Genomic DNA, 25,966 nt, shown 5'->3' on the forward strand with positions numbered 1-25,966 from the left:
GGCTAATGACTTTAAGTGACGTAAAAATTGTGATGGTTTCCTATCACCGAGTTCTTCGTCACCAAGAAGTTGGCGAACTCGTTGCTCTTCGGATACGGAAAGACGACGGACTAGTTCAGATTTTAGTTTTTCGTAACGTCCTGTGGTAGGAGGGTTAATGACAATGTCTTCTACCTCGGCTATGACCTTGGTAATACCAATATAAATGGTCCGTTATTGGACATTATAAATTTTCCAGCTAGCTCATTCTTGGTTGCCAGCGTTTCGCCCTCATGTGCTAGGGTGGGCTCATCAGTTGGTACCTAGCACACTTACCAATACGCTGGCTAGTGCATACCGTGGAGGCCACTACGTAGGCTAACTGGAGCCACCGGCAGTGCCAATGCACTAAGAGACTTTGTCTCATCACTAAAAATTGATGCCTGCTTGGCCATCAGATGATATAGATGTTGATTCCCATAGGGAATCTGAAATATTTGTCCTGAATGAGCAAATTTATAATACCAATATAAATGGTCCGTTATTGGACATTATAAATTTTCCAGCTAGCTCATTCTTGGTTGCCAGCGTTTCGCCCTCATGTGCTAGGGTGGGCTCATCAGTTGGTACCTAGCACACTTACCAATACGCTGGCTAGTGCATACCGTGGAGGCCACTACGTAGGCTAACTGGAGCCACCGGCAGTGCCAATGCACTAAGAGACTTTGTCTCATCACTAAAAATTGATGCCTGCTTGGCCATCAGATGATATAGATGTTGATTCCCATAGGGAATCAACATCTATATCATATGACCTTGGTGTCAAGCTGTGAAATTACATTATCAAATTTAGTCTGGTCGGCCGTGATGCCTGCGAGCCTGAATTGAGTCTCAACCTGGGCGAACCAAACAGTTGGTCTGTCATACCAAAACGGTGGTAGCTTTGCAGAGATTTTGGCAACTTGGCCAACATTGCTAGATGTAGCATCGGTACCAGTAGACTCATGCTCCTGGAGCCGGGCTAGTAATGCTTCGTTCTGCTCTTGCAAAGGCTTCTGTAACGGTCTTTCGGGACAATTACGGTTACCATAATAATAATAACAATATAGAAATAATATAATAATACTTGTAGTAAATAATATGAATAAGGAGGTAGAAATATGACGCAGTGGCGGAGAATTCATATAAACCAAATACAGGGAACACTTACAGGCCTAAAAATGATAACTAAGACAGGATGTGGAAGCTGCGGGAAGCCCTTATAGAGGTCCATGGGTACGTATGACGTTATGGGGGAGAAAAGACTTGCAAGAAACACCCTCTAGCTCAACTATATTAAAAATGACAAGGTTTTACAAAATACAGTTCCACGACACGGAAACAAGACATACTTAAGTGACTTAACATAAAACTTGATTTAACAATGAAAGTGATGCTACATTAAAGGTATAGTTTAAAACGAAAGTATTTAATGGATGCAAGACTTGAAACTACGGCAATTGGAACCTAGGGTAAACTCGGACACATCAAATTAAACTTTAAAATGACATTAAGCGAAGAAATAATGAAACACCAAAGGAATTAAACTAAATGAAACGAAACCGGAAAACATTGAGAATAATATTGCAAAAACACTGAAATAACACTTACTTCGGAAAAGCAGGAGTTCCCGAGGGCAGCAGCCCTCGAGCGCAAACGCCCGCTTGGGCGGTCGGATGGAAAAGACGCCGAGCTCACGCATCATAATTCCCAAGCCGGCAAGAAGACCGGAAATGGCCCGATTACAATCAACCAATAAGATCAAACTTACCCTAGATTCCTGGACCTTTTGCCAATAGGAAATCTCGTTACCATATATGGTAATTTTAACATTGTTAGCAATTACACAAGTTCTGGAACATTACGATTACAACACCAAAATTTCATCATAGGAAACCGCACGTGTGGTACAGGTACAGGATGCTCCAAAATAAATCACCTTACAAATTTTACAACAGATTACATAAAAACTACATTTAAAAAAATCACTTCAAAACACTTTTGCATGTTGAAATGTTCATACAGTTCAATGTTTCTTGATGTTTCCATAATTAAAAAAAAATTTACAAACATATTTCAGTTACACAAAATTCCAGTAGAGTCCAGAGTTGCAAAAAAAATTAAATCCTTCAGACAAATAAAAAAATTAAAATTTACATTTCCAAACACACAGTAGTTTCAGTTCTCCGTCCCACCAACCGGTGACATTCTCCTCCTCCCAAAGTCGAGCTCTGCTCGACAAAAAAAATTTACCAAAAATAACAAAATCTAAATGAACTCAAAATGGGAGGCTTAATGGAGATTTGAAGATTTTCACAACGCCACAAATTGCACCACACCACAATTTCTTATCATCGTTCTCTTCAGGAACGTCCATACAGGCAAAACCCAGTAGAGCGTTGGTATCGCTGTCAAACAAAGTCGCTGACCGTGGCCGTTGCCAACGTCTCCATCCCTATTGCAGTCCAACCATTGCTCACATACAGCCTCAGCACAGCCCACCCAACTTAGTGAACAGGTCCATAACTGGCGAAGGCAGATGGCACAGCACAGACTACTGTCACCATTAAACACCTTTCCATTCCACCATCAGACATTAGTGGCCAATAGGTGCGTTGCAGGCTCCAAATAGATATCCCAGGTTGAAATGTCAGTGGCATCGCAGTAACTGGAACATAAACATACGCAGCAGAAATTTGGAACTGAAGAACTTAGGCCTCTGGCCTGAACTATTGATGACGTTACGAGGAGGCTTGAGTTTCGAGGGTGGGTTTTTGTGTTTTTTTCATTAATAATAACAAGCCTCCTTAGGGAGATTCCCTCTCATGTTTCTGGGAAACCCCAGCCCTCCTGGCAAGTGCTATTTCAGAATTTTGAAATTTAGGAAAAATTAAAAAAAACTAAAGGAAAATTTGCCAGAGTTTACCCTAGTGCCAAAACATTATAAAATCCCTAACTAATCATGAATAAACTTCTAAACTTACCCCAACAGACATTACATTAAATTATATCTAATATGATTATACATAACCCTTCCCATTACAACTAAAGTAACTTAACTAAATTATCAACTACAAAACCTGAAAAATGGTGTGCGCCAATTAATTAAAATTTGCTTACAACTAATTCCTTATAACTACCAAATTAAATTACTGTGTGCATTCTTAATCACCCAACATTAAGGAACAGAACAAAACAAATAAACGGAAGATTTAGAATGTTACAAGGGAACTCAAAACCGAAAAATAATTAATTACGTTAGCTTGCAACCACCTTCAATGAATTGAGGATAGTAAGTCACTATTTATTTACCATGTCATGTACTCATGAAATTTTTACATAGATAAACTCACATTACGTATTACGTGTCACCAGTCAAATGAAGGCACAATAAAGCCAGGAATACCAAATGAAAATCATATTACTTTATCAACAGGAACTCAAATACTCAAATATGAAAAACAAAAGCGATGCAAGAGTGCACATGCAGACATCCAACTCACTGATATAAGAAATAAAAAGGTACAAGAACAACCTTCATACCAGAGATTACCAGATAACCGCATGACACACAAAACTACCAAGCTTATCTGTCCTTCGACATACACACAGACATCAAACCACCAAAACAAGTGCGACGATCCCTGAATCAGCATAACCAACGAATGGTAAAAGGCACGGACGACCTCAATACTGAGTTCACCTCACATCACAAGAACACAGTACACATACACACACAAAAACACCCGTACGATGACACATCAAGGAGTACCCACAAAATAAAAGGACAGAACATCAGAACATGACCTCAAGTACCCTTGAAATTATCACACTACAATGAGACTCTTAAGGCCAATATTGTACTCCTAGAAGAGGAACTGCCTCTCAGCACCTTAACCCTAACTCTCAGTACACACACACCTATGCCTACCAAAGGCACAATTATATTCAAAAATCGTAGGACAGATACAGCACAGCTACAAATTTAGAACCGTACTCAGTCTACAGAATCCCATACTTCTACAAATTGAGTACATAAATTTGGAAGACACAAACCCGTAATGCAAGAAATTTTAACATTGATAAAATCGAACAAGACAAAACACAAGCAGAAAATTTAACTGAATGGCTTAGCTAAATTACGATACCCTCAAAATTTTGCTAGTGACAAATTTAAAATAACAGAAATAAAATCTTGACAACCTGCAGACCTAAGATGAATTTAACAACAATTTATAGCTCAGCGTAAGGACACCAAAATGAACATTTGCAGAAAATCTTCCTAGCAATCACTCTTATAATCACAAGGGACATCATTTTCCATCTAGGCACCTAATACCAAGAAAAAGATTACGAGGAATCTCATACCAGATACACTAGATTTCCAACATGTCACGAGCACAAGTGCAGATCCGTAACCCGTCAAATTTGCCCAAAATGAGCCTCAGCATTACCTGGTCTAAAGATATGGTGAACACGTGTCACCCTATGAGCCTATCCAAGTCCTCATAGAACCCTCCCTAGCAAATATAGGAATACACGGGTAAATAAATATACGTGACAAGGAAACAGACACTTACACGATGGAAAAGCACAAGACAAACTAGGAAACTTTCGTAATTTAGAAGCTAGTTGGGAAACAGTCACCAAAATAGTCCCATACCTACTTGGAAACGAACCCAGATCCAGCAAAAGACCAAAAACAACACATGACCGGAAATTTAAGTACATACAGAGCTACAACATGACGTAAAAATTACCTTTAAAAGATCACACACGTGGAATACTGCCAAATATAACATTCCAGGCGACAAGAAACAAAATTTTGAAAATAATTTGTCGAAACACGAGATTTACGAACAGGAAAACACTCGAAGAAATAGCCGAAAATTCACAACATAACCTTAAAATTGTTGCCGAAAATTTACCAAAAGAGAGATTACAGAAAAACTAAGGAAACTCCGTGCTAAAATTCAACCAGAACACAATGATCACTCTGACAATTCACACTACAATTTACGTAGTCTAGAAGGAAAACAAACAGAACGCGACACTCGATAACTTTATTAAGGATGTAAGGTGTGCACTTCGCAGTTGGTCAAACGCTCAGCTGTTTTCAACACACTTCAGCTGTTCAAGAGATAACCCGAATTCAAACACGGGAGTACAGTACCAATTACAGTATCGAGACAAAACTTAGCACGATATCACGACGCAGTTTAAAAGAACCGGAAATTACACAAATGTTACAATCAGAACAGAAATGGAAGAAAACTAGACATAATCAAACATATTGAAATTTATCAAAGAAGACTTTCGGAAAGCGAACACAGCACACGAAATGTGAAGATATCACTTTACTACAAAACACGTGGTCAAGCGAAATCTTGCCACACAGGAAAATTTATTGAAATTAACGAAACCAAAAACTTGTTACAAATAGTGACGCACTATTTCCTCCAACCGTTAAGTACAAGGAAACACAGTCACAAGACTGCACATCGCGGAACGAAAAACACGAGGTGAGATGAACTTGCGCAAGAATCATGAAAACAAAAACCGGGAATTACGAATACACACGGAACACTTACAACCTATATTCAAACTTAAAAGATTTAAAATTAATTTTAGAAAAGTTAGCCGAGGATGATCATTGTAAGCCTTCGCTCCTTTCCATAACACACGCTCTGATATCAAATGTAACGGTCTTTCGGGACAATTACGGTTACCATAATAATAATAACAATATAGAAATAATATAATAATACTTGTAGTAAATAATATGAATAAGGAGGTAGAAATATGACGCAGTGGCGGAGAATTCATATAAACCAAATACAGGGAACACTTACAGGCCTAAAAATGATAACTAAGACAGGATGTGGAAGCTGCGGGAAGCCCTTATAGAGGTCCATGGGTACGTATGACGTTATGGGGGAGAAAAGACTTGCAAGAAACACCCTCTAGCTCAACTATATTAAAAATGACAAGGTTTTACAAAATACAGTTCCACGACACGGAAACAAGACATACTTAAGTGACTTAACATAAAACTTGATTTAACAATGAAAGTGATGCTACATTAAAGGTATAGTTTAAAACGAAAGTATTTAATGGATGCAAGACTTGAAACTACGGCAATTGGAACCTAGGGTAAACTCGGACACATCAAATTAAACTTTAAAATGACATTAAGCGAAGAAATAATGAAACACCAAAGGAATTAAACTAAATGAAACGAAACCGGAAAACATTGAGAATAATATTGCAAAAACACTGAAATAACACTTACTTCGGAAAAGCAGGAGTTCCCGAGGGCAGCAGCCCTCGAGCGCAAACGCCCGCTTGGGCGGTCGGATGGAAAAGACGCCGAGCTCACGCATCATAATTCCCAAGCCGGCAAGAAGACCGGAAATGGCCCGATTACAATCAACCAATAAGATCAAACTTACCCTAGATTCCTGGACCTTTTGCCAATAGGAAATCTCGTTACCATATATGGTAATTTTAACATTGTTAGCAATTACACAAGTTCTGGAACATTACGATTACAACACCAAAATTTCATCATAGGAAACCGCACGTGTGGTACAGGTACAGGATGCTCCAAAATAAATCACCTTACAAATTTTACAACAGATTACATAAAAACTACATTTAAAAAAATCACTTCAAAACACTTTTGCATGTTGAAATGTTCATACAGTTCAATGTTTCTTGATGTTTCCATAATTAAAAAAAAATTTACAAACATATTTCAGTTACACAAAATTCCAGTAGAGTCCAGAGTTGCAAAAAAAATTAAATCCTTCAGACAAATAAAAAAATTAAAATTTACATTTCCAAACACACAGTAGTTTCAGTTCTCCGTCCCACCAACCGGTGACAGCTTCGTCAAAGCAATAAGTTGTTGGAGTTGGTTCTGCAAGTTGTTATTTTGTTCCTCCAAAGCTTTTAATCGATCCTCCGCCATAATCAAGATGGGTACACAATATAAGGGCAAGGAGAAAAAGAATTCTGAAAATACCGGACAAGGTGACAAAGAAGCAGTCAGAGGTACGATGTGTAGTTGTGTGTGTAAGTGAATGAAGATGTGAGGATGAGCAACACAAGCACAAATTTACAAATGGTTTGAAACAATCTTATAGGTTAGTTGGAAACGAAATATTATGCAGGTAGGCCTAGCATATGATAAGAGATTCACAAACATATAAACTATAAGTTAACAAAATAATCTTGCAGATGTTACACACTGATTTTGGTTATAAATGAAAATATTAAGCATAAACCGTGGGTTCCAATGTCCATTTTAAGTCTTGAGGAATGTCCATATAATGCAACTGTATGTTATACCTGTAATGTAACAACTTAGAAACCACTAAAAGGCACGATTACGATTTATATATATATATATTATATAGTACAACAATTCAAGCAGTTGTAATGCATGAGAAGTAGGTTATTTTTAAGTAATTTTACTTGTTTGAACAGCAAATAGGGTAGGCCTATGTTGTGGAGTAGTCTGTATCTTAGGCTTTCATTATCAAAAAGAGAAAGAAAATTGCACAGAAGATTGCTGGATTACGTACATCAATTTAACACCAAGATTGTAACTATGGTTAGAAAACTAAGTACTGTCCACTGTAGGCCTATACATTTCTTTGTGATGTCCGTACAACTTCACAACGAATTTATGTTGTGAATAATTTGCAATATTCCGGAACAAGTAAAACGTAGGTTATATACATACAAGTTTTTAGATGATATGTTGCGTTTTTGAAGAGTAGCAGATGCGGCGTAACAAAGAGAAGTTCACAATTAAGTATTTATTTTCCACCTAGTCGATACAATGATTGCTTAAGGCAATTTTTAATGGTCAAAAGTGGTACATGTTTCGTATATTATCAACATCTTCAGCCACATAACACTGTTTAGATGAAAAATGTATAAAATTGACAAAGTAATGCTTTAGAGGAAGTGTCCTTAAAATTAACATAAGATTGACAAGATTAAAACAAACAAATAACTCAAGAGAAAATATATAAATTATTTCTACAATAGAAAGCAGTCGTCAAGGAAACACTTGTACAATATTCCATAGAGAAATTGTCCTAATAAATATTCTTTTCTTAATAATTCATGAAAAAAGATCAATTTATAAATTAAAAATTATACAATTTATAAGTAATTATCGAAATGAAATAATCCTGATATCACAGTGCGGCTCTTATTATTAATGTAGATGAAGATATAACTAATTCCTAGTTGTCAAATCTTATTAAGCCTGCTTTCCTTTGGAATAGTAACTCCTGTCATTCTTTCACAGTTTTGCGCCGGGTGTAATATTGATGATGCGTTCTTCCTTGCTCTTGCACCTGAGGAGGTGGAGGAGCGGGGTATATAGGTGTGTCAAGAACTTCCTTGCTGTCACCTATAGCTTCAACTGAGGAGGAATAAGTTGTAGGGCTATCTGTAGGAGGAGAAATTCCAATTCTTTTTTCGTGATCCTTCTCAAGCATTTTCAAATATACTAGAATTTGATAATATAATGGATTCTTATATTCTACAGCCTCATTAAGGTTATCATTTTTCTTTACAAGTTGGTCTAGATGAATGTACAGGTCTTCATATGTGTTCATTAAGCTGCCCTTTTTTTAACTTTTTTATGATGGTCAGGTCTTGTTCTATGTTGGTAAATTTATGACCTGTGGCAGTCATGTGTGATCCCATTGCTGAGAATCTTCTATGTTTTTCAGCATTCACATGTTCCAAATATCTAACTTTAAAATTGCGGCCAGATTGTCCTATGTATGTATTCTTACATTCAAAGCATGTGAGTTTATATATTCCGGAATCAAAAAATTTATCTTTTTCCGAGAGATTTATTGTGGCGTAAAGTTGCCGCGTGCGGACTGAAGCGATGCGTATCACCGACGGCCGTTAGGATTCTGGCGACTGTTTTTGTCGTTTGTCGAATTGGTTTCATACTCGGAAGAGGTGGTAGTTCCAATGAAGTAAACAGTCTAATGCCTCTTTGAAATAAAGTGTGGTAACATACCGTGATCTGTGGTGAAGCACGTGGTCCAAGATAGGTTATGGTATGAGCGTGTTCTCCATACTCGGGGTCACCATTTATGGAGTCTTGGTTGTAGACAGCTCCACATCGTTCATAAATAAACCAGTCCTCATGGATAATAAGATTTATTTACACCACACACAGTTTTAGTACACCTTTGCATGTGAGATAGGTTACACTGATTACACCAACAAGACACAAACAGGCGTGATGCTCATGCTCACTCCACGCAGCCGAATGACGCTAACCCAAGCTAGTTTTGCAAGCTATACCCTGATGCAATGTTGCATCGTGCACAAGGGTGCGTTCTGTATGTGGGGCGAGTTCATTCTTCCTGATGCCGCTACAATACCAGAACAGAGCTTCTAAATCGATACAGTTCCAGCTAAACCAGGACATATGTTAACCCTAAATAGATGGAACTCTTTTTTCATTTGAATTGTAAATCTTCAATATAGACTACTATGAAAATTATAACTTGTGAGTTGTGGATGGTCATACAGATTCTAGAGAGGGTATCAGCAGTAACATTATATTTACCAGTTCTGTAAATAATGTCGTACTGAAAACAGGATAGTTCCATTTGCCAATGTATTCTTTTTTCATTTTTTACTTTTCCTGGATGGTTGTTATCAAACATGAAGGTGACAAATCTTTAGCCTGTAATCAGCCTGAAGTGTCTACCAATGAGATAGTGGCACCCTTTTTGAAGTGCTTCTAAAATAGCTTGAGCTTCTTTCTCAATGGATGGATGATTCTGTTCTGACCCCAATACGGACAAAGCGACAGGATGACCAAACTGGGACAAAGTAGCTACCAATAGCACTTTCTGACACATCTATTTTATACAATATTGATTAGAAGGAAGGATCCACCTTTCAATACTCCGTTATTAAGTTGAACCAAATAGAAGTTACAACCTGTTCATTTGGGACCGGTTTCAACACATTTGAAGTGTCATCATCAGCCAATTAGCAAAGCAGTGCAAAAATTAAGTCATAAAGATCTAAAAACAACTAACACAATGATAACAGTGAAGGAACTCTGAGTCAATACACGTTGTGACAGATTTTTCAACTTCACTTTTCAGCTCTTCAAATGTTGAAATAGCTTCCTTACAGAGAGGGTGGCTTCAATGTGTAAGAGGCAGGACTGTAATAAAAAATCTTGGGACGAGAGGGAAGCAGTTGGAAAACATTCTTAGAATTGTTTTTAGGGCAGCAGCATCCCTGGGAAGTGGTTGGTTTCTAAGAGGCTCCAAGCGATCTGAATATGGTTAAATGATCCTGTTAGCAATTTGGTATCCAAGCAAGTTGATAGACCTTAAGGACAGAGAATTTTTCGTTATTGAGCATCAAATTGAATTTACAAGATACTTCAATAACTTCCTTAAATTTTTGTTATGCTCTTCGTGAACTTTTCCACAAATTATGACATCATCTAGGTATGCAGAGGTATCTTTCAGTTTCTTTCTCCAACTGAAGTCGTCAGTGACCCTCTGGAAATCCGCAACCCCATTGGTGACTCCGAAGGGTATCCTTCTGAATTGGTAAAGGTGTCCACGGGCCTTGAAGGTAGTAACTACTTGTCTTCATCCTTTATTGGATCAAAGGTCTATTGTGGTGAATCTCTCATAATTGGCCACTTTATTCACAATATCTTCAATCCTAGGCAAAGGATATGCATCCAGCAACATGAATCAGTTGATGGTTCGAGAATAATCAATAAACAGTCTCTTTTTGTTTTCTTTTGAAATAACTTATGCTTGGGCCCTCCAGGGAGAGAAACTAGGCTCAGTCATGTCTTCTCAAGGCAATTTACGTCCATTCTGTGAACATGCATCATTTTCAGAGAGGTGGTGTGATTTGATTGCAATCATTTTTATGTCCTTTTTAAGATAGGCAAACAATGAGTCTGGTTAGACATTTGCTACAGTAACACTGCAGATTGTGAGAGGGTTCATATCTCCATAAAATATTAGCTGCATACTAGAATGCTTCCCTGGTATATCAGAACAAAGATTAGGCAGTACAAAAAGTTCAATATTTTTGTATTGATGCACTCAGAGCAACAGTACATTGTCCTATAATATTACATGTGACAGAGATAGAGGACAATTATATGGCAGCTGAAGATGGTAGGGTAGGCACTCCTGACTAGTGTAAGTTTTCATCACTAACTTAAGGAACTCCCTGTGTCAGTCAACGAATGTTCTCCATTACCATTGACCATGGCAGCGGTTGTGCTCTTCTCTAGTCCACCTGCTGATGGAGCAAGCCCAGCACAGCTGAGTACTCCTTCTGAATGCTTAGATTTAGGGTTTTGGGAAAGGTTAGATCTGCAGACCTTAGCATAATGTCCATGTTTCTCACATGAATTACAAGTAACATTTCTTGCCGGACACTTCAAGCACACATTTCTCATTACCACAGTAAAAGCATTTCTGACTGATAACAGCGAGAGTAGGTTCATGCTCAAGTGAAGCAACACTGGGAGTAGTCCTATTTGAGTCCTGTAAGTGCTGAGACAGGACCGTATTAACTGTTATTTAACTGTTATAGATTACCAATGAGCACGTTCAAGAGAACGAGCAAGATTATAAACTTCCCCCATAGTTAATGAAGAGATTGCAGGCAAAGGACTCTATTCAGGATCAGAATTCAGGACAGGTGTCCCTGAGAAATTGGTATGTGTCATTACAGGTAGAACAACAGAAGGTAATGCGAACGACAGGAAGCATGACCAAGAAATGGCAAATAAGTTAATATGGGAACTGTTGCTAAGAAGTGTGGAAGTAGAAGGAAGGGAAAAGGTAGGAAAGGGAAATTGTAGGGTAAAGGATAGGAAAAGACAGGTGGAATGGGGTCATGGGAGGAAAAAAGGGAGGAGGAAGTAGCTTCTGCAGTTGTCAGAAAAGATAGGGCTGACCAGGAAGGGAGGGGATCAAATGAGGTGGATAGGGTTGAGGCTCTGGTCATGGGGGATTCCATTGTTAAATATGTGAGGAAAGTGTGTGGAGGAAAGGGAACCATGGAAAGACCTTCAGACTAAAACATTTGCTCACTTCAAATGTTCAAAGAAAAATTACTGAAAGCCTTCCTAACAATGTGTAAACTGAAGATTACATGAGTAAAATGTCTGGCTTTGCTGAATAATCATTGGCAAATTTAATGATTTGAGATCACTTAAACTTCCATTTTCATTCCTGGAAAATCCTTTTGCTGTTGAGGTTGTGGGTGATGGCTGTCCTGTTTCATCACCAATAACAAAGGATACAACAGCTGTAGAGTTAGAGCTACTAGAACTGCAAGAGGACGAAGGACTAGAAGAACTCAAACGAAGTGGTGTTTCTACCATAAAATTTTGGAAGAATGTTCCAGAAGAAAAATACTCACTAACAAAAGAGTCTGTTAAGAGACTTATCTCAATCTTTGGGACTACTTATGTGTGTGAATCACTGTATTTAATGCTTAAATTCATCAAATCTAAATATCAGTCTGAACTAACTGATGAACATTTAAGTGAACTTGTGTGAACTGCACTTACCAATTATCAGCCATATTTCAGAAAAATAACAGAAAAAATGAACACTTGAAAAAGCACTTCTGAAATGTAAAACCTCATTCCTTGATGTGTACCTGAACAATAATGTTCAGTGTAGTGTAGAAAATAAATGTTCCTTCAATTGTTATCCAATAAAAAACACATCTTCATTTTATAAACCATTTTCTAAATATGCGCCCAATTTTGTCTCCTAAATTTGCTCCTAAATTTGTGGCTCCCAAAATTAAGGTTAGCAGCCACCCCTGGTATATGGAAATTTTCAATCTCTCAACAATAATGTTACATGCAATTTTATATGAACTTTAAAACTTAGTTTTTTTTAATAGTCCACTGATGCAGAAGATAAATCAAGAAACTAATCAGGGCTTCCATGATAAGCCACCAGGGAGCACATTGCCAAGATGTTAGCTGTTACCAGTTTCATGATATTAATTGGGATGATGTTTATTATTTAATTTGCTTACAAATGTCACAACAGTTATCCAACAAACATATGAAGAGAAAGCCATACAAGATAACTATAAGTACCTCTTTGACATTTGCAACTATACCACCATTTGGTAGAATCTCTTACTCAGAAACTAAAATCAACCATTTCAAAAATCTATTTGCTGAGCAATATTTCACTAACATTTTAATATATTTCAGGCCTTTTTACATGTTTCAACCACATATTGTAATACATTCCAAATGAGAATTGAGGAACGATTATATGATCCACCTGCTGATTGGCGAGCTGCAATACAGATGAGTGAATCTTCAGATGCCTCCGTACTTGAAATACTTTCCAATAAGTAAGTGGTTTACATATATCATTCATTACTGCACCAAGTTAGACATTTGAATTCCTTTTTCTTCATATGCACTGTTCTCATAGATCATTGGTGATAAATAACAGCATGACTTGCACTTTATCTGTAACAATTTAGAACAGCAAAACTGTATTGATTTTGGAACTGCTGGAGATTCCTTAACCAAGATGTTCTCCTTTTACCTTGATCCCATTTGCCTTCAGTTTTCTCCTGGATGTCCAAGTGTAGAAAACTGTATTTATTATTATACATGATATGGATAAAATAGTACCAATATAAATGGTCCATTATAATGTCCAATAATGGACCATTTATATTGGTAATGTCCAATAACGGACCATTTATATTGGTATTATAAATTTACTCATTCAGGACAAATATTTCAGATTCCCTATGGGAATCAACATCTATATCATGGATAAAATATTCAAGCTTCCTTCTCTTTATTGTCTGAGAATTTCCATCTCCTTTTTCATGCAATACAGCACCTCCATATTGGTGATTCTAGCAATCCAGAGGATTTAAAAGAATTCTGTAGTTTGCCCACATTTCAGAAACTTCTAGCTTCTTGTACGTAGTATCTGTTAAAGTTCAGGACTCAACTCCATATTGTACGTACATAACATCAGAGAAGATGAACATGAAGAGGTTAGTGACAGATCATGGCAAGTCAGTGTTTCCGACATCTTACTGAAACAGTTCCTGGTTTAGTCGATTCTGGATGGTACTTTGTGGGAGGGGTGTCAAATCAAATCAAATCAAATCAAAATCTCTTTATTTGCAAATGAGATGTCTACCTCGGTGGCAAATGGTACACTAAAATACACTATCAAAGAGTAGAGAAAGGTCCACCTATTCAGTACCATTAGTTTAAAACAGTGTACTATATAATTGGTACTAGTTTCGACCCTACATACATTGGATCATCTTCAGTCATGATTTAATTGGAAACATGTGTTTACATACAACCAACAATAAAGAATACAATTTGGTATGTCTTAATTTAAAATCTAAGTCTAAAACATTGAGGAAGTCAGACTACACATTTAAAATTGAAATTTAAAAAATACATTAAAACTGTTGTGATTTGTGTTGAACTTATAGTAACCAAGTGTTCTCAAGTTGATCTTGTAGTTGGTATTCCTTATTTGTATAGTTGAGCAATTTGATTTATAAATTATGTCTTGTCAAATAGTAACATGAGTATTGGTTTATATGTAACATTAAGGGGATATTCACAACTTGAATAAGTGTTCCTTTTCATCAGATATAGTGATCTGTTTTTTAATTTGGTTTGAAGTGAATGTCTGAAAAAGAAATATATGAAGTGATTTATTGAGAAAAGAATTGAGAAAAGAAGGGAAGCTAGAAGATCGAAACTAACATGCAGCTATACGAGACTCACCCCTATGTTTCTCGTAAATTGTATGCACTTGGTACGGACACCAACACCAGACTGACTGTTAAGAGGGAGCAGGAGTATAGCTTATGATGGCAGGGGATGGAGGAGGGATGTGTGAGGAGGGGCAGGTGGGTGTCGGGTAGGTAGGAATGAACTGATTGGTGGACTTAATGTGTCTTTTTTGCGTTTACACTTGGCGTATATAGGAATGATTATATCAAACACAATATTAGGTTTTTCACTGATTTCATTAATATTATAGTTAGGGTTAAAGTACTGTTCTAAATGAATGAAACAGTTCTCCAATATGTTGAGCATGGTACCCTTCTTATCCACTTTTAATATGCTTAAATCTTGGTCAACTGATGTAAAATTATGTTTTAAGGCTGTCATGTGTTGTGCCATGGCAGAGAAATGATTGTATCTTGAAGCATTGACATCTTCCATGTATCTTATTGAAAAACTATGTCCTGCTTGTCCTACATATGTAATTTTACAGCTATTGCATTGTAGTTTGTAGACATCTGATTTAGAAAATTTATTAGTTTGACTGATAGTACATGTATTATAAAAATTGGAAAATTTGTTATTATTCATTTTAAAAGCTATTTATTGGTTATTTTTCTTGAAAATATTAATAATGTGGTATATATTTACACTATTGAACATGAAAGAGGAATACTTTTCTTGTCTATTGATTCCTATGATTGACATCTTTTAGTTGTGTTAATGATCTTATTGATAAATTGTGCATTATACCCATTTGATTTAGCTATTGATCAAATACCATTTAGTTCATTTTGAAGGTCTCATTTGGATAAGAGGATGGTGAATGCTCTATTTACCATACTATAGTATGCCACTTTTTTATGGAATTGGGGATGGAAAGAATCATTTTGGATTGTACTAACCATTTGAGTTGGTTTTCTAAAGATACGAAAGACAGCTGGTTGGGATGTCTAGAAATACTTAAATCTAAATCATTTAAATTCTGTTGGAATTCAGATTCCAGTGTAAAATTGATATGTGGATCTAGGGTGTTTAAACTGCATAAGATATAGGCCGTATTTCCAAGGTCTTGATTTAATATATAGCCAGAACATCGTCCACATAGCGAGCCCAGTAGCAGATATTATTGAATATGGGATTTTTAAAGATCTTTGTGTATTCTGAATTATCTAAATATATTTCTGCCAATATCCCTGAGGCTGGCAATCCCATGGCTTAACCATTCTGTTGGTAAATAACATTAGTAAAACTGAAGTAGTTGTTATTTATAGCCAATTTCAGAATGGACATAAATTCCTGAATTTCTTGTATGGATAATTTACTATACTTTCTTAAGTTATTGTATATTATATTGATGGTTTCTTTTATAGGGATACTTGGATACATGTTATTAATATTGAAAGAGTGGATTGTATGGTGAGGTTGAACTTCAAAATTTGTAAGATTGTCAACTAATTCTAATGTGTTTTTAATGGACTTGTTGGACACAAACCTGTAATTTTTCTTTAAAAACTGTTGTATGTACTGGGAGGTTTTGTATAAAGGGCTTGATCTATAATTAATAATATGTCTCATAGGGATGTCAGCCTTGTGGATCTTGGGTTGTTCTATAGCTTTGGGGAGTCCTGGGTTCATATTGATTAGTTCAGTGGTTTCTCTGTCATTTAAGAGGAAAGTTAAACTTTTAAGCAATTGGTTTAAGTTCTTTGGCTTTTAGTTGTAGGATCTTTTTTGATAATGGTAAAAGTTTTGTTGGAAAAGAAAGTTGTTCGTTTTATTAATGTATTCCTCTTTACTCACGACAACTCTGAGTAATGTGATATTTGAAGCTGGAAATCTTCTCATCCATTGTGCAGAAAATTTTTTGTGTCATATTCCTTTTCTTTAAAGAAGTCATTGAAGCTCTTCTCTAAGTGGGCATTCAAAAGTAGGGGATGAGAGAACACAGCTTTGTTGGACTCCTTGCAAAATTGCCTCCTCCTCTGACAACATTCTGTCAATCAACTGTGAAGCAATTAGCAATTTGGTTCCATTACAGATGTGCAATTATTCATATGTTGCGTTCGTTCCTTTCCATTTCACATAGGATGTCACACTGAACAGAATCAAATGCTTTTTTGTAATCCATAAAGCATACAAAAACATCAATGTTTACATTGCAGCATCATTGTACAAGCACTTGAAAGCTGAGCAGCTCCTCACAAATTCCAAATCCATTCCTGAAGCCAAGCTGGGTGGGTCCAATATTTTCACCCTGCCAATATCATCAACCGTGTATGATCTTCAGAAAGATTTTATGAGCTATGCTGATCAAGCTGATAGTTATATACTTACTACACATCTTGGGGCTGGGATTCTTAGGTATCATTACATTATTACATTGATTTCATCCTGTCTTTTGGGATAATGCCACTTCTGTATATGCTTTTGAAAAGGTCAATTCGCATTGCTTCTTCAAAAGCCATTTGAGCACTTCTGCACGCATGTCATCTGGCCTAGGAATTTTGAATTCAAGCCATACTCCACTTGTCTCCTAATGATGTCCATACCATTGTCATTCATGTCATCAGACTCGGTGTTTCTGTTATCAGAGAAGAATTACTGTATGTACACTTTCTATTCTTGTAGTTTCTCTTCAGTGATGACAGAATTTTGGCATTGCTATCTATGAAAAGGCGATTACTCCTATTTCTATACAATCCAACTCTTGCTTTACCATTTTTTGCAGTTTGAAGGAGTCATGTTTCCTATTGAATTATTCTATCTTGCTACATTCTCAAGAAATCTTTGCCTCTTTTATAGCTTTTATCTTCATTATAACTTACAAGTTTCTGAGTCTATCAAAACACAAATTGAAACACTAAAACATATCTATAAAATATGAACAAATATAAGCAGAATGACATGTTTCGTTCTTCAAAGATATGAGCTTCATTGATGTTTCCGTATTGAACTGAGATCACAGGTATGAGATATCTATTAGGTTCAACCTATTCAATACTAATTACGTGTTGATGTTATTTGTAAATAAAGTCATACAAGGTACTGTTTAATTCTTTACTACATGTTTATTTTTTCCAAAGTCATTATCATTCATTTGTTTTGATATACATCAGGACAAATACAATACGGCCATGTAGCACTTCCCCCCTTCTTTGCTAAATAGAGTTGTTACCTTTCTGCCTTCCCCTCAAACCCCTGCAGACAGGTGTGTGAGCTAGCCACAACCAAAGCAAGAGTCCTGGAATCAGTCCAGGAAGTAATGGACATAAAACTAATTTAGGATAAGTAGGTACAGAAAACTTTTTCATAGTTACTCAAGTGTCAGTAACAGACCTCTACATTCATAATTTATCTCACTTGTTCACAAAATTGACAAGATTTTAAAATATAAGCAATATTGTAAATATAAATGCTCAGGTAAGAAAGCTAGCAGAAGCAAAATACACTGACTGACAGAGCAAATGCAACACCAAGAAGGAGTGGTTCGAAAGGGATGAAAGTTGGGGAAAAAAACAGAGACGGCACGGACGAATAATTGATGTTTATTTCAAACCGATATGTAGGTTACACAATGCGCACGGCATCGACTCAGTAGGATGTAGGACCACCGCGAGCGGCGATGCACGCAGAAACACGTCGAGGTACAGAGTCAATAAGAGTGCGGATGGTGTCCTGAGGGATGGTTCTCCATTCTCTGTGAACCATTTGCCACAGTTGGTCGTCCGTATGAGGCTGGGGCAGAGTTTGCAAACGGCGTCCAATGAGATCCCACACGTGTTCGAGTGTTCGATTGGTGAGAGATCCGGAGAGTACGCTGGCCACGGAAGCATCTGTACACCTCATAGAGCCTGTTGGGAGATGCGAGCAGTGTGTGGGCGGGCATTATCCTGCTGAAACAGAGCATTGGGCAGCCCCTGAAGGTACGGGAGTGCCACCGGCCGCAGCACATGCTGCACGTAGCGGTGGGCATTTAACGTGCCTTGAATACGCACTAGAGGTGACGTGGAATCATACGCAATAGCGCCCCAAACCATGATGCCGCGTTGTCTAGCGGTAGGGCGCTCCACAGTTACTGCCAGATTTGACCTTTCTCCACGCCGACGCCACACTCGTCTGCGGTGATTATCACTGACAGAACAGAAGCGTGACTCATCAGAGAACACGACGTTCCGCCATTCCCTCATCCAAGTCGCTCTAGCCCAGCACCATACCAGGCGTGCACGTCTATGCTGTGGAGTCAATGGTAGTCTTCTGAGCGGACGCCGGGAGTGCAGGCCTCCTTCAACCAATCGACGGGAAATTGTTCTGGTCGATATTGGAACAGCCAGGGTGTCTTGCACATGCTGAAGAATGGCGGTTGACGTGGCGTGCTGGCGTGCGGGGCTGCCACCGCTTGGCGGCGGATGCGCCGATCCTCGCGTGCTGACGTCACTCGTCACTCGGGCTGCGCCTGGACCCCTCGCACGTGCCACATGTCCCTGCGCCAACCATCTTCGCCACAGGCGCTGCATCGTGGACACATCCCTATGGGTATCGGCTGCGATTTGACGAAGCGACCAACCTGCCCTTCTCAGCCCGATCACCATACCCCTCGTAAAGTCGTCTGTCTGCTGGAAATGCCTCCGTTGACGACGGCCTGGCATTCTTAGCTATACACGTGTCCTGTGGCACACGACAACACGTTCTACAATGACTGTCGGCTGAGAAATCACGGTACGAAGTGGGCCATTAGCCAACGCCGTGTCCCATTTATCGTTCGCTACGTGTGCAGCACAGCGGCGCATTTCACATCATGAGCATACCTCAGTGACGTCAGTCTACCCTGCAATTGGCATAAAGTTCTGACCACTCCTTCTTGGTGTTGCATTTGCTCTGTCAGTTAGTGTATATATACGTCTAAAAAACAGATGGGGAGTGGCAACTTACCATGTTAAGACCACGTAGATAGAGTACACATAAAAGAAAAACCTAATTCCAATACTATTTTTGGCTGCAGCCTTCATCAGTGGAGGATGGAATAATGATGGTCAATGTTGGCAAGTAAACGCTGTGTGAGGTGAGGGGATTTGGGAGGCAAACAGACAAGAGAATGGGAAAAAAATGGAGCAGTCATCTAATGTTAAGGCTGGGTGCATCCCTGGACCTGAGCACCAGTTGATGCACACTTCGGAATCTATAAGGGCGAGAGGATGGGAAGTAGGGGATAAATGTTTGAGGACTTTAACTGTGAAACATTCATCAAACATGGTTTTATGGTGCCTGGTGTGAATGGGGACAGGAAGATCAATGGTGGGTTTTTTTTAAGATACTGCAGTGGCTGCATACACATTTAGCTAGTGTATTGCTAGTTAAGCCAGTGTAGAAAGCTGGGCAGAGTCTGCATTGAAGCTGGTAGACAATGTTAAATAAAGTACAATCATGACGACCTTGTATGGGGTAAGACTTATTGGCGATGCAGCTGGTAAAAGTGGTGTTTGGTGTGTGTAAAAGGAAGGTATTACAGTGGCTGTGTTCACAGGGTAGAGAGCCAGAAGAGGATGGAGGTTGGTATAGTCCATAATGAGTGAGACTGTTTTTGAGGTTAGGTGGGCACAGTGACAGTGAGCTTCTTGGAAGAAGATCCTGAGTGTGGGGTGAGGATGAGGTTATCCTATTCAGTTGGTTTACTGCCAGATCTCTCAGGACATGAACTCTGTTCCCATACTCCCTAAGCAACTTAACCCTATACACTTCATTACCACATATCACCTGGGTCTACACAAAATAAGTCTCATTTTAAAACAAACATTATATCTTCTCTCATCCTCGCTCCATACCCAGGATCTTCTTCCAAGAAGCTCACAGTCATTTTCAAGCACCCACCTAACCTCAAAAACATTCTCACTCATTATGAACCGTGCCAACCTCCACCCTCTTCTAGCTCTTTCCCCTGTGAACACAGTCACTGTAATAATTGTCTTTTACATACACCAAACACGACTTTTACCAGAAGCATCACCAATAAGTCTTATCCCATACAAGGTTGCCATGACTGTACTTCATCCAATATTATCTACCAGCTTCAGTAGTCCTACAGTCTGACTCGTTGGCTGAACGGTCAGCGTACTGGCCTTCAGTTCCGAGGGTCCCGGGTTCGATTCTCGGCCGGGTCGGGGATTTTAACCTTAATTGGTTAATTCCAATGGCACGGGGGCTGGGTGTATGTGTTGTCTTCATCATCATTTCATCCTCATCACGACGCGCAGGTCGCCTACGGGAGTCAACTCGAAAGACCTGCACCTGGCGAGCCGAACATGTCTTCGGACACTCCCGGCACTAAAAGCCATACGCCATTTCATTTCAGTAGGCCTACAGACTTTTCCCAGCTTTCTACATTGGCTTAACTAGCCATACACTAGTTAAACCACCACAGTACCTACAAAATCACCAACATAGATCTTCCTGTCCCCATTCACACCACGCACCATCAAACCACATTTGATGAATGTTTCACAGTTAAAGTCCTCAAACATTTGCCCCCTACTTCTCAACCTGTCATCCTTAGAGATTCTGAAATGAACATCAGCTGGTGATCAGGTCCAGGTAAGCACTCAGCCGCTTCATTTTTCTAACGTCTTATCTCTTTGTCCCCCCCCCCCCAAATTCCCCTCATCTCACACAATAATTACCATCATTATTCTATCCTCCACTGACAAAGGCTGCAGCTGAAAATTTTGGACCTATGTTTTTCCCTTTATGTGTACTCTACCCATGTAATATTGTGCATATACTGTATATGCATGGTAAAAATTGATTAGAATTTGAGAATGTCATAGAACATGTCATTCTCCTTATAATAATGATAATTTTTTACAGGTATGTTAGAGTGTCCTGTTATAATCCATGTTTCAACAGACTGAAAAGCTTATACATTATATTAACCAAGTTGATAATGAAAGAGAATGTTTCCTTCTAAAAGTATAATAAAAATATTCTTCTTATCGTTACCCAGATCTCCCTATATTTCTAGAGATTCTTGTTCCTCTGCCTTCTTTCAGTATTCTTAAAATATTGCATTAGTTGTTTTATAAAATGTTGTGAAATATCATTTACTTTGGTGGAGTCTGAGTATTTTGAATTGTATTAAGTTTCTCTGTTACTGGGCGAGCTGTCCATGTGGTTAGGAGCACACAGCTGTGAGCTTGCATCTGGGAGATAGTGGTTTTTTTTCTTTTTTTTTTTTCTCTGTGGTTTCCCATTTTCACACCAGGAAAATGCTGGGGCTGTACTTTAATTAAGGCTACAGTCACTTCCTTCCAACTCCTAGCCCTTTCCTATCCCATCATCACCATAAGACCTATCTGTGTCAGTGCGGCATAAAGCCAATTGTACAAGTTTCTCTGTTAATGCTGACTTGACTTCAGTAGTTAGACTGAGGAACTTCTGGGTTGAAATGTGAAACTTCTTACTTCTAAACTGATATTTCTTCAACTGAATGTATATGTGACCACTGCAGGACCTGAAAAACCCTCAACATAGATCTTCCTGTCTCCATTCACACCAGTCACCAAACCATGTTAGATAAATGTTTCACAGTTAAAAGTCCTCAAACATATACCTCCTTCTTCCCACCCTCTTGCCATTAGAGATTTCAAAGTGTGACGTCAACTAGTGCTCAGATCCAGCGAAGCACCCGGGTAATAAATGATTGTGATCCAAGTTCATATATGCACCAGGATATGTTTTGGCACCTCTCATGGTGTTTCTGAATCCTTTGTTGTTAACAATAAAATAAATTTCTCACATATCTGTTAACATTAGAAGTCCAGTCTTAAAGGCATTGTGGGAGGAGCTGAAAGAATATGCTGGTGATAATGATTCCCTCTCCCTGGCAGTACTAGATCAAATGTTCTCCTTGCTTATTACTAAGATTAAAGCCAAAGTCTCTAACTATACTGTAATGTCTGTCTTTTCCTATCTTTGCATTAGAATCTCTCACCTGTGTTAATTTCAGATGTCTTGATTAAGGACAATGCTGTCTTGACTGGGGCATAGAACTGTTCAACATCATTGTCAGAAGTGTTGTATGTGAGGGCATAGACTTGGATCATTCATTCATTCATTCATTCATTCATTCATTCATTATCAGCTACAGCATTGCCACTGAATTACAAAGATCAATAATATGTGCATTAGTTATTAATCTAAAATGAGAAATATATAATATGAGGGTGAGTCAATAAATAAGTCGCAAAACTGAATTGAGGCAAAAATAATCAAAGTAACTTTCTGACATTTATTTCACTTTTCCACATGTTCACCCCCTGTACATTTAGGCACTTATCCCATCTCTTTACAAGTCCTTGAAAGCCAGCAGCAAAGAAGTCCTTTGGTTGCTGTTGCAGCCAAGGTGTAACCTCATAGATTACAGCATCATCTATATCAAAATAGCTGCCACCCAAATGATTTTTTAGGGGCCCAAACAGATGAAAATCACTGTGGGCTAAGTCAGGACTGTACGGTGAATGTTGCAAGTGCTCACCATCTCTGATGCTTTTACTTCCATGGTTAAACTTCTGGATCCAACTGAACACAGCTTTCCGTGAGAAACAGTTTTCACCATAGATGGGATGTATTTCGCGATGCAATTCTTCTGTGGACAGTCCTTTGGCCCACAAAAAACGCACAACTGCACGCTGTTCTTCTCGTGTGCTGTCATGCAACATATGTGCCATCGTGCACTAACAGCCTCCGACTGACTGAGTGCCTGCAAGATGTTGTTCATCAAGCGTACATATGCTGCCATCTGCTGGCAAAACTTGGGCACGTAATTTCAAATGGTATAAGGCACACACATGTTTGCGACTTATTTATTGACTCACCCTCGTACACAGTGTAATCTGTACAAACCTATGTTTTAAATATGTACATAAACAACAACATAAACAAAGAAAAATTCACTCAAGTACAAGAGAAAAGACAGGGAAGAACCAGAAGGAAAAATTGAAGCGAAGCTATGTGGGTATTATCATGACAGAAGGAAGGGTATGATACAAGAAGATATCTAGGTTGCTGTTGAGAGATAAGGTATTATAAATTGCTGGAATATGCACTGAAAATGGACCTTTCCATAAAGAAAAGAGGTGGGATAGGGAAAGGACATGGAGGGGAAAGAGGGAAACTAATTCTGGTAACCTAAATATACCATTAGCTGCTTTGTATAGTAGTTTTAGGTCAGCTACATTCCTCTAAACAGAAAGAGTTCTGAGGTTTAATTTCCCAAGCACTTGGTTAATGCCCAAGCTGCAGAGGACCCTGGGTCTGAATACTGCACAGGAGAAAGATTGTACATGGACAAGGTGGCTGAGATTTGAAGAAGAAAAGTTGGACCAGACTGGAGAGGCATATTTTTATATTGAGAGTTATGGGTTTAGAGTTGACCTAGAGAAAAACCAACCCAATCTAACACAGGGATGAACTTCTTGAGAGTTTTGTTTATAAATTTAAAGATAAAAATTTCATTGTTCCATATTGAAAGTATTAACGTTAAAAATTAAATAATTGAAAAAGAGGTTCAACCTATTCAATACATAAAAGAAAGGAATGTAGTGATTACATTCTTATTTAATAGTGTTTAGAGATGGGACCGGTTTCGACCCTAGTCCAGGTCATCGTCAGCCGTTCAAAACATAAAAAACAAGAAAAACAATGCATATGAAAAAGAATAAGTGAACTCAGCAGGAGCACAATTACTCATTCAATTATACTGAATTGCATTGTATATTTCTATATATACGTACTTAACTTCCCGCAACTGAGGCAAATACTGGACCTTCATTATATTCTCCATTCTACTTTGGCGTTCGAGACCACAGCGCATGACCTTGGATGTGCCGCGCTGATCTCCGAGAGCTGGCAGTTTGCTTCTACAAATCTATTCGTCTGCGACTTCAAAATATTTATGGACCTTCATATGTTGTTCGATAGTGTTGTGACTTTTTACCTGACAGAGTGTAAAAACTGACCCATTTGACCGTTCTCCACTATTCATAAACATTGAGAGACTTTACTCATCATTGCGTGTGCCGTACTACCTTTCATAATATTTCGTAGTTTTATTTTAAGTGATTCACAATTTCTACCCCCATCATCAATTTATATTTCATCTTATACCGATCCAGAGTTCACTTATTCTTTTTCATATGCATTGTTTTTCTTGTTTTTTATGTTTTGAACGGCTGACGATGACCTGGACTAGGGTCGAAACCGGTCCCATCTCTAATCACTATTAAATAAGAATGTAATCACTACATTCCTTTCTTTTATGTATTGAATAGGTTGAACCTCTTTTTCAATTATTTAATTTTTAAAGTTTTGTTTATGTCTGGATGGAACATAAGGTGTACACCATTCAGATGATGTGGATCATTGTTGCCAGAATAATAAACATGATATGGATTGTCTCCACATTTTCTTGTATTTGGCCAACAGATTTTGCTGACTCCAGGGATGTCTGTTTGGAGTCTTTCTTCTCTGTAATAGAAATCCATATTTTTTCACTTTGGAATAGACTTTGAACATTCCCTTCTCATTACCATTCTAGAGATTCTTAACACCATGTATCAACTGAAGGGCAACTGGAGGTTTTCTGATCGTGCTAAGATATACTTACTCAGGATTATAATGGAGTAATTTCCTGCTTCCTTATCCATTGTAGTATCATAGCTGGTGAAATCAATATGCAAGTTATTGCTTATGCCAGTCTATTACCAAGCCATTTTGAAGCTCATCTTCTCTGCCTCAGTTTAATGATGGGAACCCTGCTGTATATGGAGTTCAGTAACATTTCCTCCACTGAGGGCCAATTACCCTCCTAAGAGAGCTCATATACCTGGAGCTGTTAGCTGTCTTGGGGTGTCTGGTTATTTTGTGCCACACATCACTCAGTGTTGAGTCCCTGCCAGTACCATTACTCCATAAGATACCAGGACATAACCTGGTCAGACAAACCTTTATTGGTTTATATAAAGGTATGAAAATAATGAGATTATTTCTCTGCCAAGACTTTTAAGACAGACTTTTCAGTGTTTTATTTGTTAGTAT

The 25,966-nt window shown here is 38.2% G+C and overlaps 1 protein-coding gene across 2 annotated transcripts in view; it reads left to right on the forward strand.

The window, feature by feature from the left end:
* LOC136856746 (fatty acyl-CoA reductase 1) overlaps positions 1 to 25,966 on the forward strand; it is a 324,691-nt gene that overhangs the window by 128,464 nt on the left and 170,261 nt on the right. For both annotated transcript variants that reach the window (XM_068224950.1, XM_068224951.1), the window contains exon 4: positions 13,307 to 13,452. In XM_068224950.1, coding sequence (XP_068081051.1) covers positions 13,307 to 13,452 — 146 coding nt within the window. The remainder of the gene's footprint in view (positions 1 to 13,306; positions 13,453 to 25,966) is intronic.

This window comes from Anabrus simplex, chromosome 1 (genome assembly GCF_040414725.1).
Source record: "Anabrus simplex isolate iqAnaSimp1 chromosome 1, ASM4041472v1, whole genome shotgun sequence".
NCBI lineage: Eukaryota > Metazoa > Arthropoda > Insecta > Orthoptera > Tettigoniidae > Anabrus > Anabrus simplex.